This window comes from Pelophylax lessonae, assembly GCF_965119305.1.
Source record: "Pelophylax lessonae genome assembly, chromosome: 1".
In the NCBI taxonomy this organism is placed as follows: Eukaryota; Metazoa; Chordata; class Amphibia; order Anura; family Ranidae; genus Pelophylax; species Pelophylax lessonae.
In genome coordinates, this window is record NC_138768.1 from 328,480,686 (window position 1) to 328,505,938 (window position 25,253).

Here is a 25,253-nt window from a genome sequence, read left to right on the forward strand (position 1 = left end):
CCAAATCTATTTATCCACCCCTCAGCTCACTCCCACAGTTTCCTTACATATCACTAATTTACTAGCAGATATATCAGTCTGGATGTGACACCACTTCCTCAAACTCAATCTATCCAAAACTGAACTTATACATTTTCTCCACCACGAGCCCATTTCCCTAACCTCTCTGACAAAATCGATGGCACAACTATCAGCCCATCCTTGCATGCCAAGGTCCTAGGTGTAGTCCTGGACTCTGGACTCTCCTACAAACCCCACATCCAATCACTGTCCAAATCTTGCCTCCTCAACCTCTGCAACATCTCCAAAATATGCCCCTATCTAACCAATGACACAACAAAGCTCCTAGTTCACTCCCTGGTCATTTCATGCCTCCACTACTGCAATTCCCTTCTCATTGGCTTACCAATACATAGGCTATATCCCCTTTAATCCATCATGAATGCTGCTGCCAGACTCATCCACCTTACCAATCGCTCTGTGTCTGCTACTACTCTCTGTCAATCCCTCCACTGGCTTTCACTCACCCAACAAATTAAATTCAAAATACTAACAACAACTTACAAAGCCATCCACAATTTAGCCCCCAGCTACATCACTAGCCTACTCTCAAAATTCCAATCTAATCGCTCTCTCCGTTCCTTTCGAAACCTCCTGCTCTCTAGCTCTCTCGTCACCTCCTCCCATGCTTGCCTCCAGGACTTTTCCAGAGCCTCTCCAATCCCATGGAACTCCTTACCCCAATCTGTCCGATTATCTCCTACTCTATTAGCTTTTAGACGAACCCTAAAAAACCCTCCTATTCAAAGAAGCCTATCCTACCCACACCTAACAACTGTACTTTCAATATCTCCTTCAGCTCATCCCCCCCAGTTATTGCCTTATGTTTTACATGACCCTCCCTTCTAGATTGTAAGCTCTAATGAGCAGGGCCCTCTAATTCCTCCTGTATTGAATTGTATTGTAACTGTATTGTCTTCCCTCATATTGTAAAGCACAGCGCAAACTGTTGGCGCTATATAAATCCTGGAGACAAAAGGCGTGATCGCGCCAAGATATTAATAATTAGATAATAAATATTGTGTGATTGAAAATAATTTTTTTTTAAAGATGAATTTAATTTTAAATATAATTTTAAATAAAATAAATGAATATATTTTTGATGAAAAAAGTTTTGAGCTGCTAGTCAAACAACAGTGGGTTGTGATATATGTGATACAAGTAGACAGCGCTCAAAGGTAAGTATTAAGTGATAACTATTAGTTAATTATAAACATCTTTCACTGAACATTCAATATGTAAATCTATAATAACGGGTGAGATACATAAATAGTGGTTTTCTCTTTAAGTGCCAGGTGCAAAAACCAATGTAATGATAATAACACAGTCCTTAGTGATAAAATATATTAAAGTGTTGGTGCTCAGTGAGGTCCAGTTCCACATGCAAAAAAAGGAGGAGGGGAATCCAACACCAGATATTCAGCCCACTTACCAGACGACCCCTTGGGGTCTAGCGTGGGTAAATGGTCCCTTTATGTTGATCACTATTCCTCTGTGGGCTTAGGGATGTGAATTCAGGGATCCAGTCCACTGTTTGGGAAGGGGCTGTATGGATGTCCTCTATGTGTCCGTTGGTGGTAGGGTGGTCTCAAAAAGCTGCATGAAATACAATGGGGAAGCTCATAGCGTGATATGCATAGACTTTTTATTCAAATAAAAGTAGTCACTTACAGCTTCAGAACGAAAATTCCAGCCGATACATAAAGATAGCGTTGGAGCCGGCTTGTGTTCCGGCTGCGTTCCAATGGGCCGAAGTGACGTAGGGCATAGCACGGGACCCGACACGTTTCGTCATCAAACGTATGACGTCATCGGCTGTTCTTCATATATTTGTCTTTTACATATAATTTATATGAAATTAACTATCACTACGTCACTTTATTATATATTTGTTGATCACACTAGTCATCTGTTCAATATCACAACTTTTGGACTTACCCACATTCACTGACCACTTGCTGAGATATTTGGGATATTATTTAGTTATTTATACATCTGTCACCTTTCACTAAGCACCCTACATTTATTCATATTTATATTCATATTTATTGGCATTATACTATATTTATCAACTAATAATTTATTGTCCACATCACGATTTAGGACCTTTACTGCACTATTTGCACTTTTTAATATTTATTTTATTTATACGTATTTTGCAATCATTGTGATGTGAATAGGGTAATACGATCATATGTACTTTGAAATACCCTGTGTTGGAATATCTTATTTTTAACATTTACATATAGTGCCACTTAAAACCTACTGAAAGGCAGTGCCATTTACCTCACTAACCCCTTTAAAACATTACTGAATACAATCCATTGGATCGTATTTTGAGGTAGGCTGCAGCCTTTAGTTATTCCACAGCGCGGATATCTTAAACCCATTGATTTAATTGTAGAATTGCCTCCCTTGGAAAGATCCACCTGAATTTTTGTGAATGTATAAAATGGCTCACTGCTCATCTTCAGAAATTGTATCAGGCTCAAAAAACAATTAATTATTTATTGAAGAAACAGTTAATTCCATGGTCTGCCCATCTGGAAATTTCAACAACTGATCTCAGTTTATTAAATTAATTAAAATTCTGGTATGCTCTGTAAGTCTCTGCAAATCTTTCCTTCCCAGTTCCATGTTTTTTCATGATAGATTCAGTAGGGATGATGGCCTAGAGCTAAATATGAACTGCAGTGTTTTTAATTTTCACTCTTTTTAAAGTTTTTTTTTTTTTTCAAATTTGTATTTTGGGTAAATGTTAAACCAATAATTTAAAATGCATTTCAGCAGTTTGTTTTATTCCACAATAAAGTACTGTATATAACTATAGCATATTAGGCAAAGGCCCCTTACACCTTTTTACTAAAGCTTCTCCTTACAGTAGGGTCATTGCTAGGATTGTAAAAAATAAAAACCTGGGGTATGTTTGAACATCCTTTGCAGAGTAATGATGCAGAGCGTGTAGCGTGCCACAGCGATGCTCAGGTTTTGCTAACAGTGGGAGGGACTTGACTCATAGTTAAAAAAGCCTTGGCCTATTTACTCTATATAAGGAACACACAACCCACAGCCCTTGTACCCATAACATATGCCTTAATTGCACATACAGTATAAACCTAAGCACAATCATTTAGAAAAAAAATTAAACTCTTCTAATAAATATGCTATTCTGCACGCTGAAAATAGACAGTTGGGGACTGCTTAGCTTTAACCAACTGTTTAAACAATGAATGCAAATTTATTAAATACTTTTTTCAGCTCTGGGTATACAAAGGAAAATGGGTAAGCTTAAGTCCTTAATAGGGATGGTATTGACATAATCCTAAATGATTCATAAAGTCTCAAATTGAAACGGTCAAGGGAAATTTAGACAAAATAAAGCTGAATAAATCACCTGTACCAGGTACCTTTCACCCAAGGGTCCTCAGAGAGTTCTCATATATCTAAAGCACTGTTTCTAATTTTTAGAGACTGTTTAATGACTGGCAAGGTACCACCGTATTGGTGTATAGCCAATGTGACATCTGTATTTAAAAAGGGATCATAGTCTTTACCAAGTAACTACAGACTGGTTAGTTTAACTTCTTCTGTAGCAGAAGAAAACTTGGGTTTTTGCTAGAAAATAATATTTTTAAGCAATAGTTGGCAGGATTTTATATAGGGCAGAAATTGTCAAACAAATTGATTTATTTTTATAAGGAGGTAAACAAAAACTTAGACAAAGGATTGTTTTATGTGCCTAGTTGGTATGTGCTTATCGTGATATGTAGTGAACAACATCCACAAATTGTTTTATGCCTATGTTACATGATTTGTAAGTGTCAACAATTTCCCAATGTTATTTGTTAAACATGTAACTTTATTCATTCAATAAAGCATTTTATTGTGAAAAAAAAAAAAAAGATTGGCTGTGGACATAGTATACTTGGATTTTGGCAAAGCATTTGACACAGTTCCCCACATGCAGCTAATGTGTAAATTTAAGTCTACAGGCTGTTAAAATTCAGTATGTAAATAGATAAAAAAAACTGGCCAAAAGACCATATTCAGAGAGCAGTATTTAATAATTCATACTCTGAATGGTCTAAGGGTTTTAGTGGTGTACCCCAAGGGTCTGTGTTGAGACCCTTACTTTAAAATATATTTATAAATGATAGAGGGTCTGGGAATACAAGTTACATTTCAGTCTTTTCAGATGACACCAAGCTATGCAGGGAAATTACGCCCTTATTTACAAGCCGACCGTAATTCACTACTTAATTGAGCAACTATGTGGCAGATGACGTTTAATGTTGATAAATGTAAAGTTATGCACTTGAGGGCTAAAAACATGCATGCATCATACACACTTGGAGAACAGCTGGGGGGAGTAATAGGGTGGAGAAGGATTTGAGTGTTCTGGTAGATCATAGACTTTATATTAACATGCAATGCCAAGCTAAAGTTTCTAAAGCTAGCAAAATCCTTTCTTGTATTAACAGATCCATGGCCTCCAGAGAGAGAGATATAATTTTGCCCCTGTACAAATCATTAGTACGACCTCATTTAGAATATGCAGTTTAATTTTGGGTATCAGTTCACAAAAATAATATTGGCGAACTGGAGAAAGTGCAGAGAAGGACATCCAAACTGATAAGAGGCATGGAGGAGCTCAGCTATGAGGAAAAATTAGTGGAACTAAATTTATTCTCTCTTAAGAAGAGAAGGTTAGGGGAGAATATGAACAACTTAATTATGTGTAATTATATATCAGTGGTCCAAATAGTGAACTTTGTGTAGAGATATTCACTTTCAGGTCATTACATAGGACAAGGGGGCACTCTTGTGAACGTCTGAAGGAAAAGAGATTTAACGTTCATGTATGGAAGGGCCTCTTCACAGTAAGAGCTGTAAAAATGTTGAATGGACTCCCTCAAGAACTGGCTCTGGCCAGCTCAGTAGATTGTTTAAAAAAAGAGCTGGATGCATTCCTAAATGCATAAAATATAACTGATTATTAATTTTTAGTGGTAATAATGACAGGGGTAGTTGATCCAAGGAATATCAGATTGCCTCATGGGGGATCAGGTAGGAATTTTTTCCCCCCACTTGAGCGATTCATACATTCTTAGGGTTTTTTAGCTTCCTCTGGATCAACTGTGGGTATCGGATAAGAGAGAGAGAGAGCTATCATGCTGTACTGAGAATAGAGTTTCCAGTATAGACACCCTGGCTTGAGTGTCACCTTAAACCTTGTCACCTTGAGTGCCAACTGAAGGAATCGCCGCAATTGGCCTCATGGGCAACACAGCCATGAATGTGTAATGCATAAAGTACAGGGTTAGAAGTGTGTAATGCACACAGGTCAGGGTTGTATAATGCACAGTTCAGTGGTAAGGGATGCGTAACACACAGAATGTGTGGGCCAGGGGTGTGTAATGCAGAGGTGCAGGAGTTAGGGGTGTGCAGCAAACATTGTGCAGGGGGTACCTAACATACAGTACAGTGATGAAGAGTAAAGTAACACACAGAGTGCAGGGGTCAGGAGTATGTAACCTACACAGTGCAGGGATATTGAGTGTGTACTGCAAGAAGTGCATGGGTCAGGAGTGTGTAACACACAAAGTGCAGGCATCTGAGGTATGTAACACGCAAAGTTCAGGGTACAGGAATACATATCACACAAATCCCTCTCAAAGCAAAACTCTCCCTCTTTCTCCCTCAGCAAAAAAATCCCTCCCCTCCAATACAAAATTCTAACCCTGAGCAAATATATTCCAACCAACACAAATATGTTCGCTCCCCCACAAGCAAACATTCCTCCTTATACCTCTTCTAAGCATTAATGACCTACCCAAGATAAAATTCCCCCCTCTTCCCAATACAAATCTCTCCCCTCTGCTCAAACACTCCCCCAGCACAAATTCCCTCTTCCCTACATGAACTCAGTAGACATTAGATGCAGCAGTGCCCAGTAGAGTAAAAGTATTTTTCCCAGGCTTCCTCTTGGCTCTATCATGTAACACATTAGAGGAGGAACCTAGAAAAGCTTCACTTGGCTCAGCATTGCCCATTGGTTTGACATATCTGACAGGCGGTGAAACAGAATCAGATACCATTGAATGCAGTGGTGGGTGGTCACAGCCTTGGGACCCCGCGCAGGAATTGTGGGGCATGTGCCCAAGGTACCCAGCAGCATCGATGCCCATGCTTTAGACACTAAATGTTTTTGTTATCTTAACAGTTGCATTTTCCAGATTTTCTTTTTTAGGGAAAAGGCTCCATGTATGCTTACTACATGCTGTAGGATGCTAATGTGATTTCTTGTGTAACATTATTACTAGTCACATGGTTAAAAGTTGTAACTTGTATGTCTTATCTAGATGCCAGATGTGCAATATGTACATAAAAACCTTAGCTGGTAAAATGCAAATCTTTTTTCATACAGCTTTTCTTCCCTGATCTCTTTTGTTTGTTTCATACTGATATTTTTTTTCTTTCATTTTTTTTTTATTTGATTTTTTCTGCTTTGTGTACGCAGCTTCCTAAATTGATATGTTACATTTTCTGTGTCTGTCTGCAGACAGGTCTGTGCATTCTTTTTCTATCCTGGAAAGCACACATGGACCCCAGAGACCCCGTGTCACATTCCACCCAAAACACACCATGTCAAATGCCCATTCACTAAATACCTATAATCCATCATTGTTTTGCTGCCTGAGTACCATAACTATTACTCTGTGCCAGTGTCCTCCTGCTGGCTCGCTCCATTTCTATCTATCTATCTATCTATCTATCTATCTATCTATCTATCTATCTATCTATCTATCTATCTATCTATCTATCTATCTATCTATCTATCTATCTATCTATCTATCTATCTATCTATCTATCTATCTATCTATCTATCTATCTATCTATCTATCTCTTGCTTTCCAATTATGTCTTATATATGTCTTGCTGCTGCTTGACCATCGTAAGCTCTGTGTTTATTTCACTCCTTGTCCCTCTGGTTTCTCGCTGTCACTTTGTCTCTGTCTCTCTCTGTTCTTTGTGTCCTCTTGTATTAGTGGAAAGGAGAAAGAGGAAGAAAGAGGAGGAGAGATAGAAAAAGAGAGAGACTGAGGAGGAGGAGGAGGAGGGGGAGAGTGCAGAGGATTTGGGGGGGGGTGCATGTCAACTCGTATTCTCAGCATCACTCGCTCTAAAACCAGAGCAGCATCTGCAGGAACCTGTATCTGCCTGTCTCCCTCTCTTTCTCTGTCTAGCTCCATTAGTCCATCACCCTCACCCTGCATGTCTCATCTTCTCACTCTCTAGCACTGTCTGCCACTAACTGTCTCTAACATTGTCTGTTCCTCTCTATCACATGGTCTCTGCAGCAGGCTCTCGCAGATTTGGAGCTGTCTCTGCAGCAGTCTTGTCCTCTCTCACATCTGGAACTCTCTCTGCAGGAGTCTGCCTCACAACTGGAGCAGTCTCTGCGGCTCTCTCTCATATATTATCATCTATCCCTTCGGTGGTCTTTGGCACCCATGTGGAGCTAGTTCTGCAGAGGTCTCTGCCACATCTTGACCTGTCTTTGCAGCGGTCTGTCTCATACGTCTGGAGTTATACGGTGCGTTAAAACTTCTGCTTGAGTGTAATGAGTGTATGTGGCATGTGTGTGATGGACAGGTAATCTATGTTGTCTGTAGGAGAGGCACCGCCAACACCTGTGAACACATGGAGATTGTATGCATAACCATATAGAATGATAAATATACATATGTGAGTGTATTTCTGTATGGACGTGTGAGCAGACGTACTCTCCTAAGACTGACGTGAGCGTTCAGATGCACAGCATGCCTAATGTGCACTGCATTCATGCAGAGATAATGTGTTTATACACACATGTGAATGTTCCCAATTACATCGGAATACATCGAAGAAGCTCAGTTGGGTCCCAGCTGTCTGCATGATCATTTTGCACACAGTGCAACAGCATACACTAGGAGCAGTAGGAGGAGTTCTGGTTACTTGATGTGTTCCAGGAGGTGTTATAGACAGGAGTTCTATTTACCAGTTGTTGGAGTTATGTGGAAGGTTGAACAGAAAGGACATATGGGCTGAGGTGGCAATTGACAGCCACTATTTACAATGATGGTCAGTTGAAGGAAATGTGAATAAGGAGGAGCTTTGAGAGCAGATAAGGGCAAAAAAAAAAGAAGTTATATGGTGCACGTCTTGTAGAAGGTTAAACGGGGTAAAGGAACCCATTTCTAGGGAGTAATTATGGAGCAATTAGAGAATTTATATAGAGCAATACCGGATTTATAGGGAAAGGTTATGTGGAGCAATATAAGTAATGGAACTGCTAAGGAAAAACAGTTTTATGCATTGTAAAAAGGAGATGCAGTGAGAAGAGATTTAACTGAACAATGGGATCAATTGCACCAAATGGTCTAATCAGGCATTACAAGGAGTACTTATGCCAGGCAATAGAATCTTTATAGGATGCTGAAATGGGATCCTATAAGGAGTTTTAGGGAGCGATAAGATGGAGAGAGAGATGATCAATGACCCTATCAGAATGTCAAACACAACATTCTGTACACGCTCCCTGGCAGACAATCCACCTGACATGTATATGTAAGAGTTTAATTCGTGTGATGCGCAGATACTGTCTCAAGAAGAAAATTGTCATTTATATGTGAAAGTTAATACCCAGCATCCACCACACTAGAATAATCCACTAAACCCTACAGGGAGAAGAGACATGAATTTTACAAGCAGTTGGAATGAAGATAGCGGGAGGAAACGGTAATGTGGAAAAGGACAGATCCAGATGGCAGGACACTGGAAATATCTAAATGGAAATGAGTAGAGATAAAGTAAAAGAAATACATCACAGAGTATAAGTTTGTTATGCATAACCTACAGACAAAAACACACATAAATCATTGAAAGATGAATGCTGTGACTTGTCTTCATTCTGGTCACCTATCTGAGCCTCTAAGGAGTTACTGCAGGATATTTGTTGCTATCACTGAGATGTGTCACCAGATGGTCATGTGTGTCCCTTAGAGCCACAGAACTTCTGCAGTGGCACAAATTGTGTCCAGGCAAGCTGCTGCCATCCTCTACACCCTCCCTAATCTTCTACCCTTCCCTTGTTTCATGTCCATTCTTTCTTTATTTCTGCTTCATCTTTCCATCCTTTAGGCATTTTTCTTTTGCTCTTACCCATTTTGTCTGTTTTGTTTTTCTTCCTCTTCTCTTTATCTCTCCCTTTTTTTCCCCTCCCTCTCCGAGTCTCTCTCCCTATGATTTCTTATCCTCTTCTTATTGCAGTAAAGCGTAAAGTGTTGAACATGACGGGCATACAAAGAGACAGAGGGAGAATGGAGAAGCGAGGGGAGAAAGGGAAGGAGAAGTAGAGAGGAGAGACAGATGGTACAATTTGTACACAGCTAAAACCAAACAGGGGAAATAACTTCTAGACAAGGAGGGGGGTGCAATGGGGAGAAGAAACTGAGAGATAAACAGTGGGAATGCTTGAGTGAGAGAACAGGAGTTAGAAATAAAACAAAATCTCCTATAGTCAAGGGGAGAAGAGAGAGAGAGAGGTAAGAAAGAACAGTCAAAACCCTTTCACATAAAAGATCAGGCCTGCAGGGAGAGGGGGAGAACGCAGAGGAGATCTGGAGAGAGAAAAACAAAAGTGCAGACAGGAGCAGCACAGCTCTGAATATCATTCTTGCTAATCTTCTTCTGCTTCTATCCTTTTACTTGTGCTTCAGACAAAAGTGGATGATTTTGACTTCCTAAGTCCACTGCTTCTCATGTACTAATGACAGACACTCCCTGTTACGTCCCAGCTGACCTCAAGGATGCCCATGGCTCACTGCTGCAGCTGTTGACTATACGGCCACATGATAATACTCTATTTCAAGTGCAGTAAAGATACATGCCATTATTAGCATTACTATGCTAGACTTATGAATTGGTGGCCAAAAAAAAAAAAAAAACTGCTGTACAACACAAGAGGTTAACAAGCACTGGTAATGGCAAATGCACACAGTCTGCCTTATTTTTATTAAGTAGTGCAAAAAAAGTGCAATTAATGAAATGCAAATGCTGGACCTGATGTAGTGCACAGCTTGATATATTGCAGTTAGCCATAGTTACTATTAATACAGTCATTTGTAGGAATTAATTAGAACACAGAAAAGATCTTAGAAATAAAAAGTTAATAAACCTTTTCACTGAAATGCTTTAATGATGAAGGGGAGACTGAATAGTCCTACATTGTAACCTTTTCTTCCTTTCTTCCTTTTTTTCTCTGCCAGTCTCACATCACATGGATTGAGGTGCATTGTAAATTTCACCTCTTAACTACATGGAACTACAAAGAAGTTGCAGTTTGTTGTGACTTCTGTCCACTGGACTTAATATTCTTCGGCGGGGTTTGCATCTTCCCAATGCCTGCCCTTCACTTGTGTCCTCTACTCTCTCTGCTTCTTCTGGGCTGCTCCTCCACTGTGCCAGTTTTGGAGGACATGTCTCCTGGTCTTAGTGGAGAGGCTGGGTCTCCATCATCTCCTCCTCAGGGGCCTGGCCCTCCTTCACGGTCCAAACGTAGTTGGGTCTGGAACCAGTTCTTTGTAATTGAAGAGTATGCAGGACCAGAGCCTGTGCTAATTGGCAGGGTGAGTATGTATGTATTATTATTATTATTGTTATTATTATTAGTATTATTTTAGCTATATTTTCATATATTTAGTTGTTTTACAAAAGACAGCTTTACAGGATTTTGCAGTAACTTTCCACCAGGACCAATTTTACAATTACCAATTCAACATAAGATACAGCTTTGTGATTGTGCTAACTATTGCTGAAATATTACTGAGTTACTCAAAATTTACAGTCAATTCTCAGGGGTTCTCAAGTTCAGCCCTTGTGGCAATAGGCAGACCTGATTTTTGAAATACTCTTAATTAAGCCCAAATGAGTTAGTCTGAAGCTCGGTGATTATGACAGCCGCTTGGGCTTAAGAAGAGAAAGAAGTTTTAAATGTGGCCTCTGTTCAGCTGTCACTACAAAGTAGGAAATCTGAGCTTTATGATATTTTTAAGTAGCCTAAGCAAAATGTTGGCGCAGTACCCTGAGGGTACCGTTACACAGTGCTTATGTTAATGCATTTACAAACAATCTAATCACTGAAATATCCTTCATTCTCTCATACACTATCCTACTGTGGTGTTCAAGAAACCTTAGGTCAAACATTTTAAATTTTTTGCAACAAATCATATGGTTACAAAAATCCTCTACAAAAAAATAATTCCATAATCATGTTACAGTTTCTATGGTCAGCTTTTATTCCCGTAATAAAATGATTCTATATAGATACCAGTTCCATTTACTGGAAAAAATAAATATGTTTGTTATCATTATCCAACAAGTACAAATTTGTGGTATTAATGGATATTCAGGCTCCTCTAATTAGGCAAAATGCAGTAACCCATATCAATTAATCAGCAATTATCTTTCACTCTCTTGAGTGCTCCAAACTGAAGAATGGTGATTCTGGTGGCCTCATACATGACATCATCATTGCTCTTTGAACTGCATTATTAAACAGCCAATCAGCTGAAATGTAAGCTCTCGGTAGATATGGATTGCTTTAATTTCCAACCAGCTTGTTGAATTTTTCAGGGAATCAGGTACCAATATTTTTTAGCTGAATTCCCAGATTCACCATAACAAGGGAATCTCTCTCTCTCTCTCTCTCTCTCTCTCTCTCTCTTTCTCTCTCTCTCTCTCTCTCTTGAATTTAGCATTGAATTTACATTGTGGAGAATGCAATAGTTGGACCAAAACCCCTGCTTCTCCTGGAGAAGTGAGACTCCTGTAAGGGGTGGGGTGGGGCAGCAGAGCCATTAACTGCAGTACATATCTCATCTTTTGATTCCTTGACAAATATGAGTTAGGACCAATTTACACCAGTAGGTGCACATTTTGCTCTATATATTCTGCACCCTCTGGTTTGTGCTGTGAAATGGTGGTTCAATGTTTTGCTACAATGTATTGCCCTGTTTACCTTTTTTTTACTTTATTGAAATGTCACAAATTGACATTTCATTTAACTTTATGTTCGTCGGTGCATTGCGATGCGGTATAGTGCTTTGCATAGAAATGCAACCTGTCCCACTTTTTTTCAGTGCACACCAATGCACTGCATTGGCATAAACTGAAACAATCAGACATAAGGGAAATTACCTTGTGTATGCTTTGGGTCTGCATTGGATATTGTTGCCCAAACCAGCCTAATGCATATGGTTTGAGTGGGCCCTAAGAGGTTTGCTCTACCATACTTAACTCATAACTATACTATCAGGAGGGTTGACCCTATAAATAAGCCAATGTCTACATGTAAATGTGACTTTTATCGTTTCGATAGAAACCACACAAAATTATACAAATCATACAAATGCTTATAGAAATGTTTCATTCTCCACAGTTAATAAATATAACAATGTTGTTGTTTTATAGGCTTGAGAGCAATGTTCTAATTAGAAAATGATCTTTTTTGCCTTGTATTTGTCTGCAGTTACATAAAAAAACAGAGGTGTCAGACATAATGAGAAATTAAACATCAACATTGTAAAGGATTTGATTATGTTTACAGAGTTTCTACTGGAGATTGAAAAATCAATATAAAACCACAAACGGTGAATAGCTGTGTCCTTTCTTAGTCATATTAAATGCTTACTGAGTGGAATGTTGTTAACTGTCTGACACTACATCTAGCTGTACACATTAGATGAAGCTCGGACTTTGGGCTGTGATCCAACTATCTACAGTTTGTTTTACCACCAATTTACGCTGTAGATAAGTATATCCTATAGTGGTGATAATGGCTTAGGCATTATCTGTGTGAACTGACAAAGGGTAAAAACATCTAATCAAAGCTTCCCAAAGGATAGACATGTTTGACTTTGTTCCTAGGTTGTCTCTCGTGGATGTTCATAGGCACCTACACTTTTCAATATTTTTTAAATCTTTTTTGACATTGATACTAGCAGATGACAAACAGTTGCAGTTCTCTTCCCCCTAAAGAACAATTTCAGCTTTTTGTAGCAACTCTGCTCTAGGTGAAATCTGGTATAGTGAGCTGTGTTTTATTTATTGTAGTGCGGTTCGAGCATTATGTTATATGAGGAATGGACTTAATCCATTGAAGCAACATAGCCAACAGAATAAAGTGCAACTGTCTATGATCCTCATTATTTATTTATTAAGTGCAAAATCCTTTAATGGTATTTTTCTGTATGCGACCGCTGGACTCACCTCTACATATAATCGATCAGTCCATAGCCACACCACCCAGATCTGGCTACTTCCTCCAGGAGGATAGAAGGGAATTTTGAGGCCCCCTTACTTGGCCCCTTTACTTTTCCACTATACACACCAAACTGTGGGTTCTATCTAGTGGAGGAAACGCCCTGTGCTATATTTTGGCAATGGCAAAAAGCAAAAATCGATAGGAGGTCACTTAAAATATACCCATCAGTACTCACTTACCTGTCTTTAGCTCCCCAACCAATCTGTTCAGACATTGGGAGCAAATGAAAAAACTGGTACTTCCAAGTATACAGGGACATGTGCTAGTTCTTGTTGATTGGCCCAGAGCATCCACACAAAAAGCAAGGAGACAATCCTTTGCTCTTTTGAAAGAGAAAAAATATACCACCTATGCTCAGACCTAAGCAGTACTCAGGCCCCAATATAGCAGAACAAAACAGAAAGACAATTTGCCCATGGGACTTTGTAGAGTGGTGCTCAGTAAAAAATACAGTAGATACTATATTGCTCTTTGGAGACTTTGACTAGATCTATGCATGTGAAAAGCACCAGTTCACTTTAAGGAGGCTACTGGGGCATTGGCCAAATAGTAAATGTGAGCATGCTTTAAGAAGAATATTTATTGATTGGATTGTCAATGTTGAAGCTGAACTTTGCAAGCATCTGTATTGTTCTTTTATCTGCAGTAAAGCAAGTGTAGCTGCTAAGTGGTTCCTGGTCAAGGGTAGCGTCAACTCAAGCAGGTATATTAGTAGGAACAATATTATACACCTTGCTGAGCTCAACCAGTTTTGTTTTTTCTTGGAAAGGTGCACCTATAGAAGATGGCAACAGTAAATTATAAAATAGAAAACTTACTGTATAATATATTTTGTAAGTTTTACCTGAAAAAAAAACAAAAAAAACAAATCTGTGTATTTAGCCCTTTTGGACCTTATGTGTTTTTTGTGTTTGTTAAGCATAAAGCAAAAGATTAGAACAACTTAAACCTATCTCGTATGATATACCAACAAGAAGCTCTTAAAATTTTTTTGTTGGGGCAATACCTTTGTGTTGTCTTTATTCCAAACGATTAGACACGTTCAAAGGTAAGCTTAGACTAATTTTGGTTCTAGCAGACGCTTACACTATGGTACTTAGCAAAGCAGCAAAGAAGGGGAAACGATTCTTGTTAGGGAATCTGTGCAGAACTGCAAGGTCAAAAGAAGTATCTCTTGAGGCCAAAATGTCAGTCTTGTATTGTCTGGTGAAGGTGGATACCGGTGAAAAGGAGGATACATATTTGATTTCCTTAACCAAAACAAGTACCAATTTGACCCAGGTTGCTGCTGTTGTTGTAATGGAATGAGAATGTAGTTCTTTGAACCCAACTGCTGCATGAAAAGATGCTTGTGTTTTCTAAACAGCTGTGCTCTAGTAGTGTATGTTTTAAGGACTATGGTCACATGTAAACTATTCCTCTGGGGATGAAGGAGTAGAAATAAATAAGGGCATTTGTGACCATAGGCAACCTAGGGGTAACGTTCAAAAAGTGCTCAAGACTGCATTATGTTGATCATTTGTTAGACATCTTTAGTGGAATTTCTTACATTGACTTAAAGGGTTTGAGCATCAACTATTCTTAGGATCCTTAAATAACCCTTTAACTGTGCATCTGAAGTAAGATTCTGGTAATAGCGGCTAAAAGTGCTGGAAACAGAACATATAATGTGTTCAACAGATTTCTGTCTGTTTTATGCAGGAACAAAAAATTCTAAAGTAAGGTAATTTGTAGAAGTTCAGTTTGAGTATAAAAGCAATCTGTACCCTGTCGATGTGATCAGATTTATTCAAATCATCTAAGAGGTCTTTGGCTCAATAAAATTAACTTTTCAGGAGAAAAGTTCTGGAAGGTGTGGATAGATTAGAATGCCTTTAACCAGGAGGTCATGTTTGAGGGGAGAAAGCATGGCTAATCCTCATGCAGTTCCTCTAGCAGTTGCATAAACCAAGCCAATGGTCTTTCTGAAATTATCAATATCAATATCTTTTTCAGAATTGTGGAAATCATTGGTATTAAGAGACAACAAATTACCCAGGGTCTGAAACCTAGTGATCATTATGCAGTATAAATGGTATGGAGCATCTTGACAGTAAAGAGAATAAAATAAATTTGGGCTGGCCATACATCATGCATATTTCTGTCTACTTGGCATGATTGTTCACAAAACCTATTTGTGGTGGGGACAATAGGTGGACTATTTCCTGATTTCCTGATCTACAAGTTGGAGGAATTTCCTTCTCAGAGGGTCTGTCAAAACATTATCTATCTTTCTTTCTTCTTTTACAATAATTTGTTTTGCAAATTTTCAGAAATCTACCTTTTTGTGTATGGACTACGCTCAGTGACACTAGGTTCTTATAAACCTATACAAATACATTTCTGGCATTTTAGAATAAGAGAAGGCGATGTGGAGTCTTCTTGACAGTTGTACACAACAGGTATTACATTATCTGTCTGTATAATCACATGTTAGGCTAACTCTGAGTTTGTGATGATATAATGGTTTTTATGACCACCTGTATCTCCTCCCATCTCAAAGACATTTGACTATTTATGAACATCTTTCTCTGTTGGATCTGGGTAAGAAGAGATGCACTGCCCAGCCAGAGCTGGACATTACAGTTGTCAGGACTAAGACCTTTAAGGACTAAGACATTTAAGACATTTAAGGGCTGTACCCTGTTCCTTAAATTCATTTCCTTGGGTTATTGAAGGTGAATTCAGCCATCATCTGAGAAAGTTCCTGGCTTCCTTGAAAAGGTGTTTTGGGACCTAGTAGGGTTTAATCTTTTTTCAACACTCTAGAGGTTTCAAGTGAGAAAATGCAGAGTATTGGGAGAGGCCAACAGTGAATAATAAACAATAATGAACAATAAACTTCACAACGCTAATCATCCTGAATTTTTAGACTGGATGCTCAGTCAATGAGGGAACCAGTGACCTGTTTTTTTTACTCTCACCTTTAGCAGGGTCAAAGTAATTTTGAAAAGACACTACAATTAGGTCCAAAATGTATGTCTGCAGCAGGGTAAGGGGACTTTGTAGTAATCTAACTGCAAGCATTGTCTTTAAGGTAGATTGAATGTTTTGTCCAATTTTGTCAACAAAAGATCTTAGAACTTAGCTTTCAGTAGCCAGCTGTCCAGGAAAACTCCAAAATTTTGAGAGAGGTAGCAAATTGGAACCTTGGTGGTTACCTTGTATCGATTGGAGAAACAACAGCTCCTACTGTCCCTTGTGTATGATGTGGTGTCTGAAGGTCCTGATTCTGTCAAGAAACCTATTTTCTTTACCTATTTCCTTGACCTATTTCCTTAACCGAAACATGTGTGCTGACTGGGGATCGTTTCACCAGACCCGCTTCATATTGGGAGGACACTAGTATCATGGACATTCCTTCCATCTAGGAAGATCCCGTGGAATGAATTATGGCACCCATTGAGTCCAGGCTTCTGGATCCTGGCTGTTCTGATAATGAAAGTCCAACTGTTGCTCTTAAGGAAATTATTGAGAACCTATGTGAAGGAATTTAGTGTCCTGTTGAGTCTATGGACGCCTCCATAGACACTGTTGCCCATCCAGGTAAGGGTGTTATGCCTGACCATGATAACCCCTAAGCACCTGAGGCCTCTGTAGCCTGTGCTGTTTTGCTGGCCGCTGTACAGAGGGAATGGAGGAAGAAAGGAGCTCTGTTCCTTCAAAGCCTCAGTAGGTGTCATCAGGTTGGCAGCTGTCCAATTGGAGGCTGCAACACTGTAAGACCTCCATTGCCATCTTTAGTGCGGGCAATGCTAATAAAGAGCACTGTCCTACTGCAGTTGGCACGCATTTGCAAAGTGGATAGAGTATGGACAGGATCCTCGCTGGTTAGAGACAGTGTATTTAGTCCTAGGGAGAGGTTACTGTCAAGGGGGACAAAATGGGGATACCTCAACTGGCTCTGTTGTCTGGGGACTCTAGAGCTGGGACAAATAATTTTTAATCTGTCTGCTAAGTGCACCTCCACTGTGGCTCTGCCTGTCAGCCACCTCCTTCACTTAGATGCTGTTGGTAATTATTATTTACTAAAAGTGACACCTCAAATGCTAAGACTGTGCTAAAGTATCACCAATGTTGCTGAGAACTGTTGTATCCTAGTCGCCTGTGTTGTCAAGACTCCAATGCCATATTGTTTTGGGACTGTTAAGTTAGACCCTTGCCACTGCCCCCCACATTTTATTTGTTACTTCTAATTAAACAAATAATAACAGTGCCACTTTTCTTGGTCTCTGTGTATATTTACTCCAAATTGGGTACCCGTCAACTGACCCTGCCCACAGGCGCTTGCATCACATTGAGAAGGCAAAGAGACACATCTTGACTTCTAAATACCTTGGTGGTGGAATATTTAATAATTCTAATCTTAGACCTGATTAAATTGTATTTCTGACCAAGTACTCTGAGATTGTGCTTTTCATAGTTAAAAATTCACTCAAATGGAGAGGACAAACTTCTGGTATCATAATTATTTCGGTTTGCTGTTGCTGACACCTCAGTTCAATTTAATTTGGTTGAAAAAGAAGGGTCTTTTATACATGCAATATCTTCATCTTTCTTCATGTTTTCTTAGGTTTTGAGGGTTAAATATGAAACAGTTGCAGGGGTTTGAAACTGACTGGTCCTTATAATATTTTGTTCAGATCCTTGGATGTGGTACATATGGCAAATTTGATTCTTCTTAGTGTATTTCCGCATTCGGAGCCAAATGTGAGAAATCCCTGTTACATGCTGTGTTTTTCCATTCACACGGCATACCTATAAATAACTAAAAAAAAAAAAAATTTATCTTTCTAGTTTTTTCTTTGGAGCAGGTTTATACCTAGGAATCTATAGGCAGCTTGTATTGTTCAAATTACAGTGAATTGTGTAATTAGGGGACAGATTTAAGGGCAGGGGATTAGCATACAATGTATCACCCAAGACTTGAAATCTTTAACTCTTTCTTAGTTCAGGCATTGTGCGCATCTAGTTTACAACTGATAATGAGATCTGTCACCACAGTACAGACAAGGTTTATTATGATAAAAATAACCCCTCAACCTAATTCCTTAAAGGCATAGTTCACCTTTATCAAAAACTGCCTATGCAGGAAAGGGGTGTCTGTAGATTGTAGACAAAAGTAAAAAAAAGAAGCTGTGTGGCTTTGACTAAAGTTGAATAATGTCCTTGCTATGTGTGTAAACCATTTACATACTTATTGAAGCCTGATAGATAAACTCCCAGAGATGACATAACCCTGTCCTGCCTTGTAGCTTGGATGTTACTAAGTGGGATACTCCAACTTTATACACTATGCACAATAGGCTGGGACGACTTGAAAATACTGACTAACGCTGAGTAACGCTAGTCACGGCTAGGCCGCTGTTTTACTATGCCTTTAGCTGTGAAGTATATTTGAATGAGCTTTCCGAGGTAAACTGTATCCTGAGGTAAACTGGACTGTACTGCAGAACAACTTCAGGGCCCTTCCTGGCACCCCCTTTGTTTCTAATCTTCAGGGTCAACTGCACGGCACCCCCTTTACTGATACACCCCTTGTGTGAGCTAGCTCCTTGATCCCCTAACTTCTCTGGAGTGGTATGCTCTCCTAGGCAGAACCTTAGGCAGATCTCCTGGTACTCAGGATAATGTTTTTCCCAAGAGGATTCTGCCAGCAGCTCCACTTGTCAGCACTCTGGATCCTCTGCAGCTCAGCTCCACACCTGGTTCACTAGGCTGACCGCCTGAACCATCTTCCTCACACCTGCAGGAGGAGAGACAGCCGTCCACCTCCTCCTGGGACTTTGCTCCTGCCAAAAGACGCCCTGTCACATGCTCCCTCAGGATTTATTGCCAATCCCAGGATGCATTGCGGCAATGCCCACCCACTGGGACAGCCATAAACCCTGGTGTGTTACTGGTTAGGTTTCCTCCACTGTCCAACAAGCCTGTCCAACAAGCTCCCTTATTGGACACAGTGGGGAGACTCCCTTAGACCCAATAAATCACACCTGGAAACATGTGACAGGCTAAACTAACAGATCAGGCTCTCCTGAGAAACAGAAAAGAGCCACCAAATGTGTTTTCCTAGCACCTATCTAGGAGGGTGCTACATCTATATACAATAAGCTGTGCGCACACCTATGACCAGAATCATTGGGGCTGATTTACTTAAAGCATAACTAAAGGCAAAACTTTTTTGTTTTTAGTTCTGGATAGGATTAGACATCCTGTCAGGTTTCTACTGCTGTCAGTGCCCTGTTAGGGAAATTAAGCCTCTCCATTTGTCCTGTTTACTGTTATTGAAAGTGAAAGAAAATCCCAAATTTTGGGTTTTCCCCAGAAAAGTAATAAAGGTGAAATCTTCCAATGGGGAAACTAGTTCTGGTGACCTGGTGGGGGGGGGGGGGGGGGGGTGGCCCAAGAAGGATTAATTTTATTTGCAGGGATTTCCTCTCACTTCCTGTTTTGGCTATGGGACAGAAGTGAAGGCAAATCTCCCCAATGAAAATGTTGTATTTTATAATGGTGGAAGAAGGGTATTTATATACAGTATCTCACAATAGTGAGTACACCCCTCACATTTTTGTAAATATTTTATATCTTTTCATGTGACAACACTGAAGAAATGATTCCTTGCTACAATGTAAAGTAGTGTACAGCTTGTATAACAGTGTAAATTTGCTGTCCCCTCAAAATAACTCAACACGCAGCCATTAATGTCTAAACCGCTGGCAACAAAACTGAGAACACCCCTAAGTGAAAATGTCCAAATTGGGCCCAATTAGCCATTTTCTCTCCCCGTTGTTATGTGACTCGTTAGTGTTACAGGGTCTCAGGTGTGAATGGGGAGCAGGTGTGTTAAATTTGGTGTTATCACTCTCACTCTCTCATACTGGTCACTGGAAGTTCTACATGGCACCTCATGGCAAAGAACTCTCTGAGGATCTAGAAAAAAGAATTGTTGCTCTACATAAAGATGACCTAGGCTATAAGTAGATTGCCAAGACCCTGAAACTGAGCTGCAGCATGGTGACAAAGACCATACAGTGGTTTAACTGGACAGGTTCCACTCAGAACAGACCTCCCCATGGTCAACTAATGACATTAAGTGCATGTGCTCTGCGTCATATCCAGAGGTTGTCTTTGGGAAATGAATGTATGAGTGCTGCCAGCATTGCTGCAGAGGTTGAAGGGGTGGGCGGTCAGCCTTTCAGTACTCAGACCATACGCCGCACACTGCATCAAATTGGTCTGCATGGCTGTCATCCCAGAAGGAAGCCTCTTCTAAAGATGATGCACAAGAAAGCCTGCAAACAGTTTGCTGAAGACAAGCAGACTAAGGATATGGATTACTGGAAACATGTCCTGTGGTCTGATGAGACCAAGATAAACTTATTTGGTTTAGATGGTGTCAAGTGTGTGTGGCGGCAACCAGGTGAGAAGTAGAAGAAGTAGAAGACAAGTGTGTCAGCAACCAGGTAAGGAGTACAAAGACAAGTGTGTCTTGCCTACAGTCAAGCATGGAGGTGGGAGTGTCATGGTCTGGGGCTGCATGAGTGCTGCTGGCACTGGGGAGCTATAGTTCATTGAGGGAACCATGAATGCCAACATGTACTGTGACATACTGAAGCAGAGCATGATCCCCACCCTTTGGAGACTGGGCAGTATTCCAAAATAATAACAACCCCAGACACACCTCCAAGACAACCACTGCCTTGCTAAAGAAGCTGAGGGTAAAGGTGATGGACTGGCCAAGCATGTCTCCAGACCTAAACCCTATTGAGCATCTGTGGGGCATCCTCAAACAAAAGGTGGAGGAGCGCAAGGTCTCTAACATTCACCAGCTCCATAATGTTGTCATGGAGGAGTGGAAGAGGACTCCAGTGGCAACCTGTGAAGCTCTGGTGAACTCCATGCCCAAGAGGGTTAAGGCAGTGCTGGAAAATATTGGTGGCCACACAAAATATTGACACTTTGGGCCCAATTTGGACATTTTCGCTTAGGGGTGTACCCACTTTTGTTGCCAGCGATTTAGATATTAATGACTGTGTGTTGAGTCATTTGGAGGGGACAGCAAATTTACACTGTTATACAAACTGTACACTCCCTACTTTACATTGTAGCAAAGTGTCATTTCTTCAGTATTGTCACATGAAAAGATATAATACAATATTTACAAATATTTACAAAAATGTGAGGGGTGTACTCACTTTTGTGAGATATTGTATGTGTGTGATACTATTTTCATTCAATATTTGACATTTATAAAGATATTCTGTATTTGGTAATTTAGTTGTTTTTGATGCACCATGTGTATGCTGTGAAAGCAGCTTCCCTTTGACTGGTATTCTAGTCATCTTTTTTCTTTTGTATTGATACATATACTGCAAGGACCGCACTGACTTAGTGAGTTGGCATATTTCTACAGTTTAAACCATTTTACCTCTTTTTTTAGCAATAAACACTGACAGGGATTTAATCCTTCTCCACTGTATTCATTCCAGTGGATATCACATCGTGAGATAAAATACTGAATGGTTTCAAAAGTAGAATACCTCACATTTTGATAAATATAAGTCATGCTTTATTTTAGTAGCGCTTTTTTTTTTTACATTGCAAAAAAAAGTTAGAAAAATCTATGAGTTATGTTATTTAATTTATTTTTTAAGAGGAAAATAACCCATTGTGAACTGAGCCCACAGAGGCAGCAGCAGGCATTGCCACCAAATGTAGATCATGGTGCCTATCTGGTCACAGTACCTGAAACATTGGGATGAAGCCTGCACACCCATCCTGGCTATCCTAGTTGGGACCATATACAGTCGAAGCACAGCTGGTGATCTGGAATCTGATAGAAGTGGTCCCGGCGGTGGATTCACCACAGGATCACTTTTTTGTGCATCGGGAGCAGTCCCCCCCTTCCCGTTGCTTCCCAGTCGCCTTCCCCGCTTACCTGAGCCATCGGTAGCGGCCAAAACAATACGATTCTGTGCCGTGATGGGCAGGAAGTCGAGTGAGGGCAAGATGGCCCCCACTTGACTCTATGCCCCTGGAGGACCGGAGCGACATCAAACGTCACTTACGCCCAACGGCCTTCAAGGGACAATTTTTTTTTTCATTAGTAAAAGTACATTTTTTTTTTTTTTAAGTATAAATAAGAGATCTGAGGTCTTATTGACCCCAGATCTTGCATTAATAAGGACCTGTCATACTTATTTCTATTACAAGGGATGTTTACATTCCTTGTAATAGGAATAATAGGTATCAAAAACATTTTTTTTTTTAAGGGAGAGTTAAAAAAACTAATAAAAAGGAAAATAAAAAAAATGTAAAAAATTTTAAAGCGCCATGTCCCTCTGAGTTTTTTTGACCCCAGATCTCCCATTAACCTGCCTAGCGGTATCCCCGAGCGTGACTCGGGGTGGATTTTCCATGCTGTTATCGGTATCCCCGAGTCACGCTCGGGGTGGATGTGCAGAGCGTGCAGGGGTGTCTTACCTTCTCCTGGAGATCCAGCGATGATCTCCCATTGCTTTGATCGCCAGCCATCTGAGATTCCCGCCGCTCGTCCGTCCTCCGTCGGTGTGATGACTTCCTAGTTCCGTTCCCTGCAACAGCAATGCTGCATGGGAGCGGAACTAGGGAGGGAAATTCAAACGTTGAACGTTGCACAAAACACAAACACACACATAACATTTATATTATATATATATAATATATATATATATATACACGTATGTATACACACATATATATATATATATATATATATATACACGTATATATATATATATATATATATATATATATATATATATATATATAATATAACGCATGAATTATAATCTAATCAATAATATAATTTTATTATATAATATATAATATTATATTATATTATATTATATATTATATAATAAAATTATATTATTGATTAGATTATAATTCATGCGTTTGTGTTTCAAATTTATCACATCTGGGATGTCTACTAGAGTCTTGTTTTGGTCAGGTTTAAGTCAGTAATTACTAAGAATTGTAGGCCTATAATACATAACGCCAAATTTCCATGAAAAAAATTGTACCGCTTTTGGTACAGAATTCCTGACATAATCATACCACCAGGGAGGTTAAAGAGTATAAAAATCAAAAATTAAAAAGGAAAATAAATTAAATAAAAAAAATGTAATCGTCCTGTTCCTCCAACCACGCCCACATATGTAAACAGTGTTCAAACCACACATGTGAGGTATCGCCGTGATCGTTAGAGTGAGAGAAATAGTTCTAGCACAAGACCTCCTCTGTAACTCAAAACAGGTAACCTGTAAATATTTTTAAAGTGTCCCCTATAGAGATTTTATATACCATCGTTTGTTTCTATTCCATGAGCATGCGCAATTTCAAAGCATGACTTGTTAGGTATCAATTTACTCGGCGTAACATCATCTTTCACAATATACAAAAAAAATTGGCTAACTTTACTGTTTTCTTATTTTTTTTTTTTCAAAAATGTGTATTTTTTTTCAAAAATTGCATTTGTAAGACTGCTGCTCAAATACAGTGTGACATAAATTATTGCAATAATCTACATTTTATTCTCTAGGGTCTCTGCTAAAAAAAAAAAAAATAATGTTTTGGGGTTTTCTAGCAAAAAATACTGATTTTAACTTGTAGACAACAAATGTCAGAAATAGACATGGTCCTTAAGTGGTTAAAGGGTAACTTCACTTTGTGGGGGGGAAAAATAGCAAATTAAGGAAAAAATAATATAGCGTACACAATTGTGACACAAATCATATTGTAATTGAATGTTATTAAAAATTACCTTTCCTTTTCAATCTTCAGCCAATGTAATTTTCTGAAAATGCAATGCAATATGGCAACCTGGAGATGTTCTGTACACAGAATGTGTACTGACCACACCCCAGAAACATCATTTCCTGCTTGTGCGATTGGCTCGCTGATTTTCCCAAAAGTCTGCCTAAGTTACAAGTCAGATTTCAGGTATCCCCTGCAAAAAAATTGCCCTTTTTGGTGAGATACTTCCAATAGGAAATCACATCTAAAGAGATGCAGGTCCAGCAGATTTCCTCATTAGAGCCCTGCAGGTGCCGTAGCTGATTGATAATTATGAAACCATTCCCATTAGCCTTCAGAATAACAAAAGGTAGGAATCTACTACAAAGTTTGTTATAATCCTTGCAATGTACATAGATCACCCAGAGGGGATGATTTTTTTCTCAACAAAAGTGGAGTTACACTTTAACCACTTGCCGACCGCCGCACGACTATCTACGTCGGCGGTCAGCCCCTCACAGGCAAAGTGACGTAGGGCTACGTCGCTTGCTTGTGAGGGTCTAGGGAGCGAGCGCGCGCCCCCGGAGACGCGCTCCCGCTCCCGCTCCCGCGTGGTCACGGACCCCCCCGCGCGTGTGACCGGCGGACCCGATGTCCGCCGGCCACTCTGCGATCGGCGGGGGAGAGGGAGAAAGTCAGGCGGCTTGTGTAAACAAGCCACCTGTCATTCTCCTCGGTGTAAAAACACTGATCACACGGATCTACTATGTAGATCCGTTGATCAGTGTCCTTACAGCTCAAGCCACAGCCAATCACAGTAGAAAGCACGCCCCTAGGGACACACACAGCCCCTCCCTCTCACATAAAGTTAACCCCTTCACTACCAGTGTATTTTTACAGTAACAGTGCATATGTATAGCACTGATTACTGCAGTAATGTCACTGGTAACCCCAAAAGTGTCAAAAATGTCAGTCAAGGGTCCGATCTGTCTGCCGCAATGTCGCAGTACCG

The 25,253-nt window shown here is 39.8% G+C and overlaps 1 protein-coding gene across 3 annotated transcripts in view; it reads left to right on the forward strand.

Annotated features, from left to right (window-relative positions):
- Positions 1 to 7,214: 7,214 nt before the first annotated feature.
- The window catches only part of CDH24 (cadherin 24), a 103,584-nt gene continuing 85,545 nt past the window's right edge, over positions 7,215 to 25,253 (forward strand). The window contains exons 1-3 of one of the 3 annotated variants that reach the window (XM_082264310.1): positions 7,521 to 7,657; positions 8,787 to 9,474; positions 10,371 to 10,730. In XM_082264310.1, coding sequence (XP_082120436.1) covers positions 9,472 to 9,474; positions 10,371 to 10,730 — 363 coding nt within the window. In that variant the 5' untranslated portion in view covers positions 7,521 to 7,657; positions 8,787 to 9,471. The other 2 variants (XM_082264309.1, XM_082264311.1) reach the window with 2 other exon arrangements.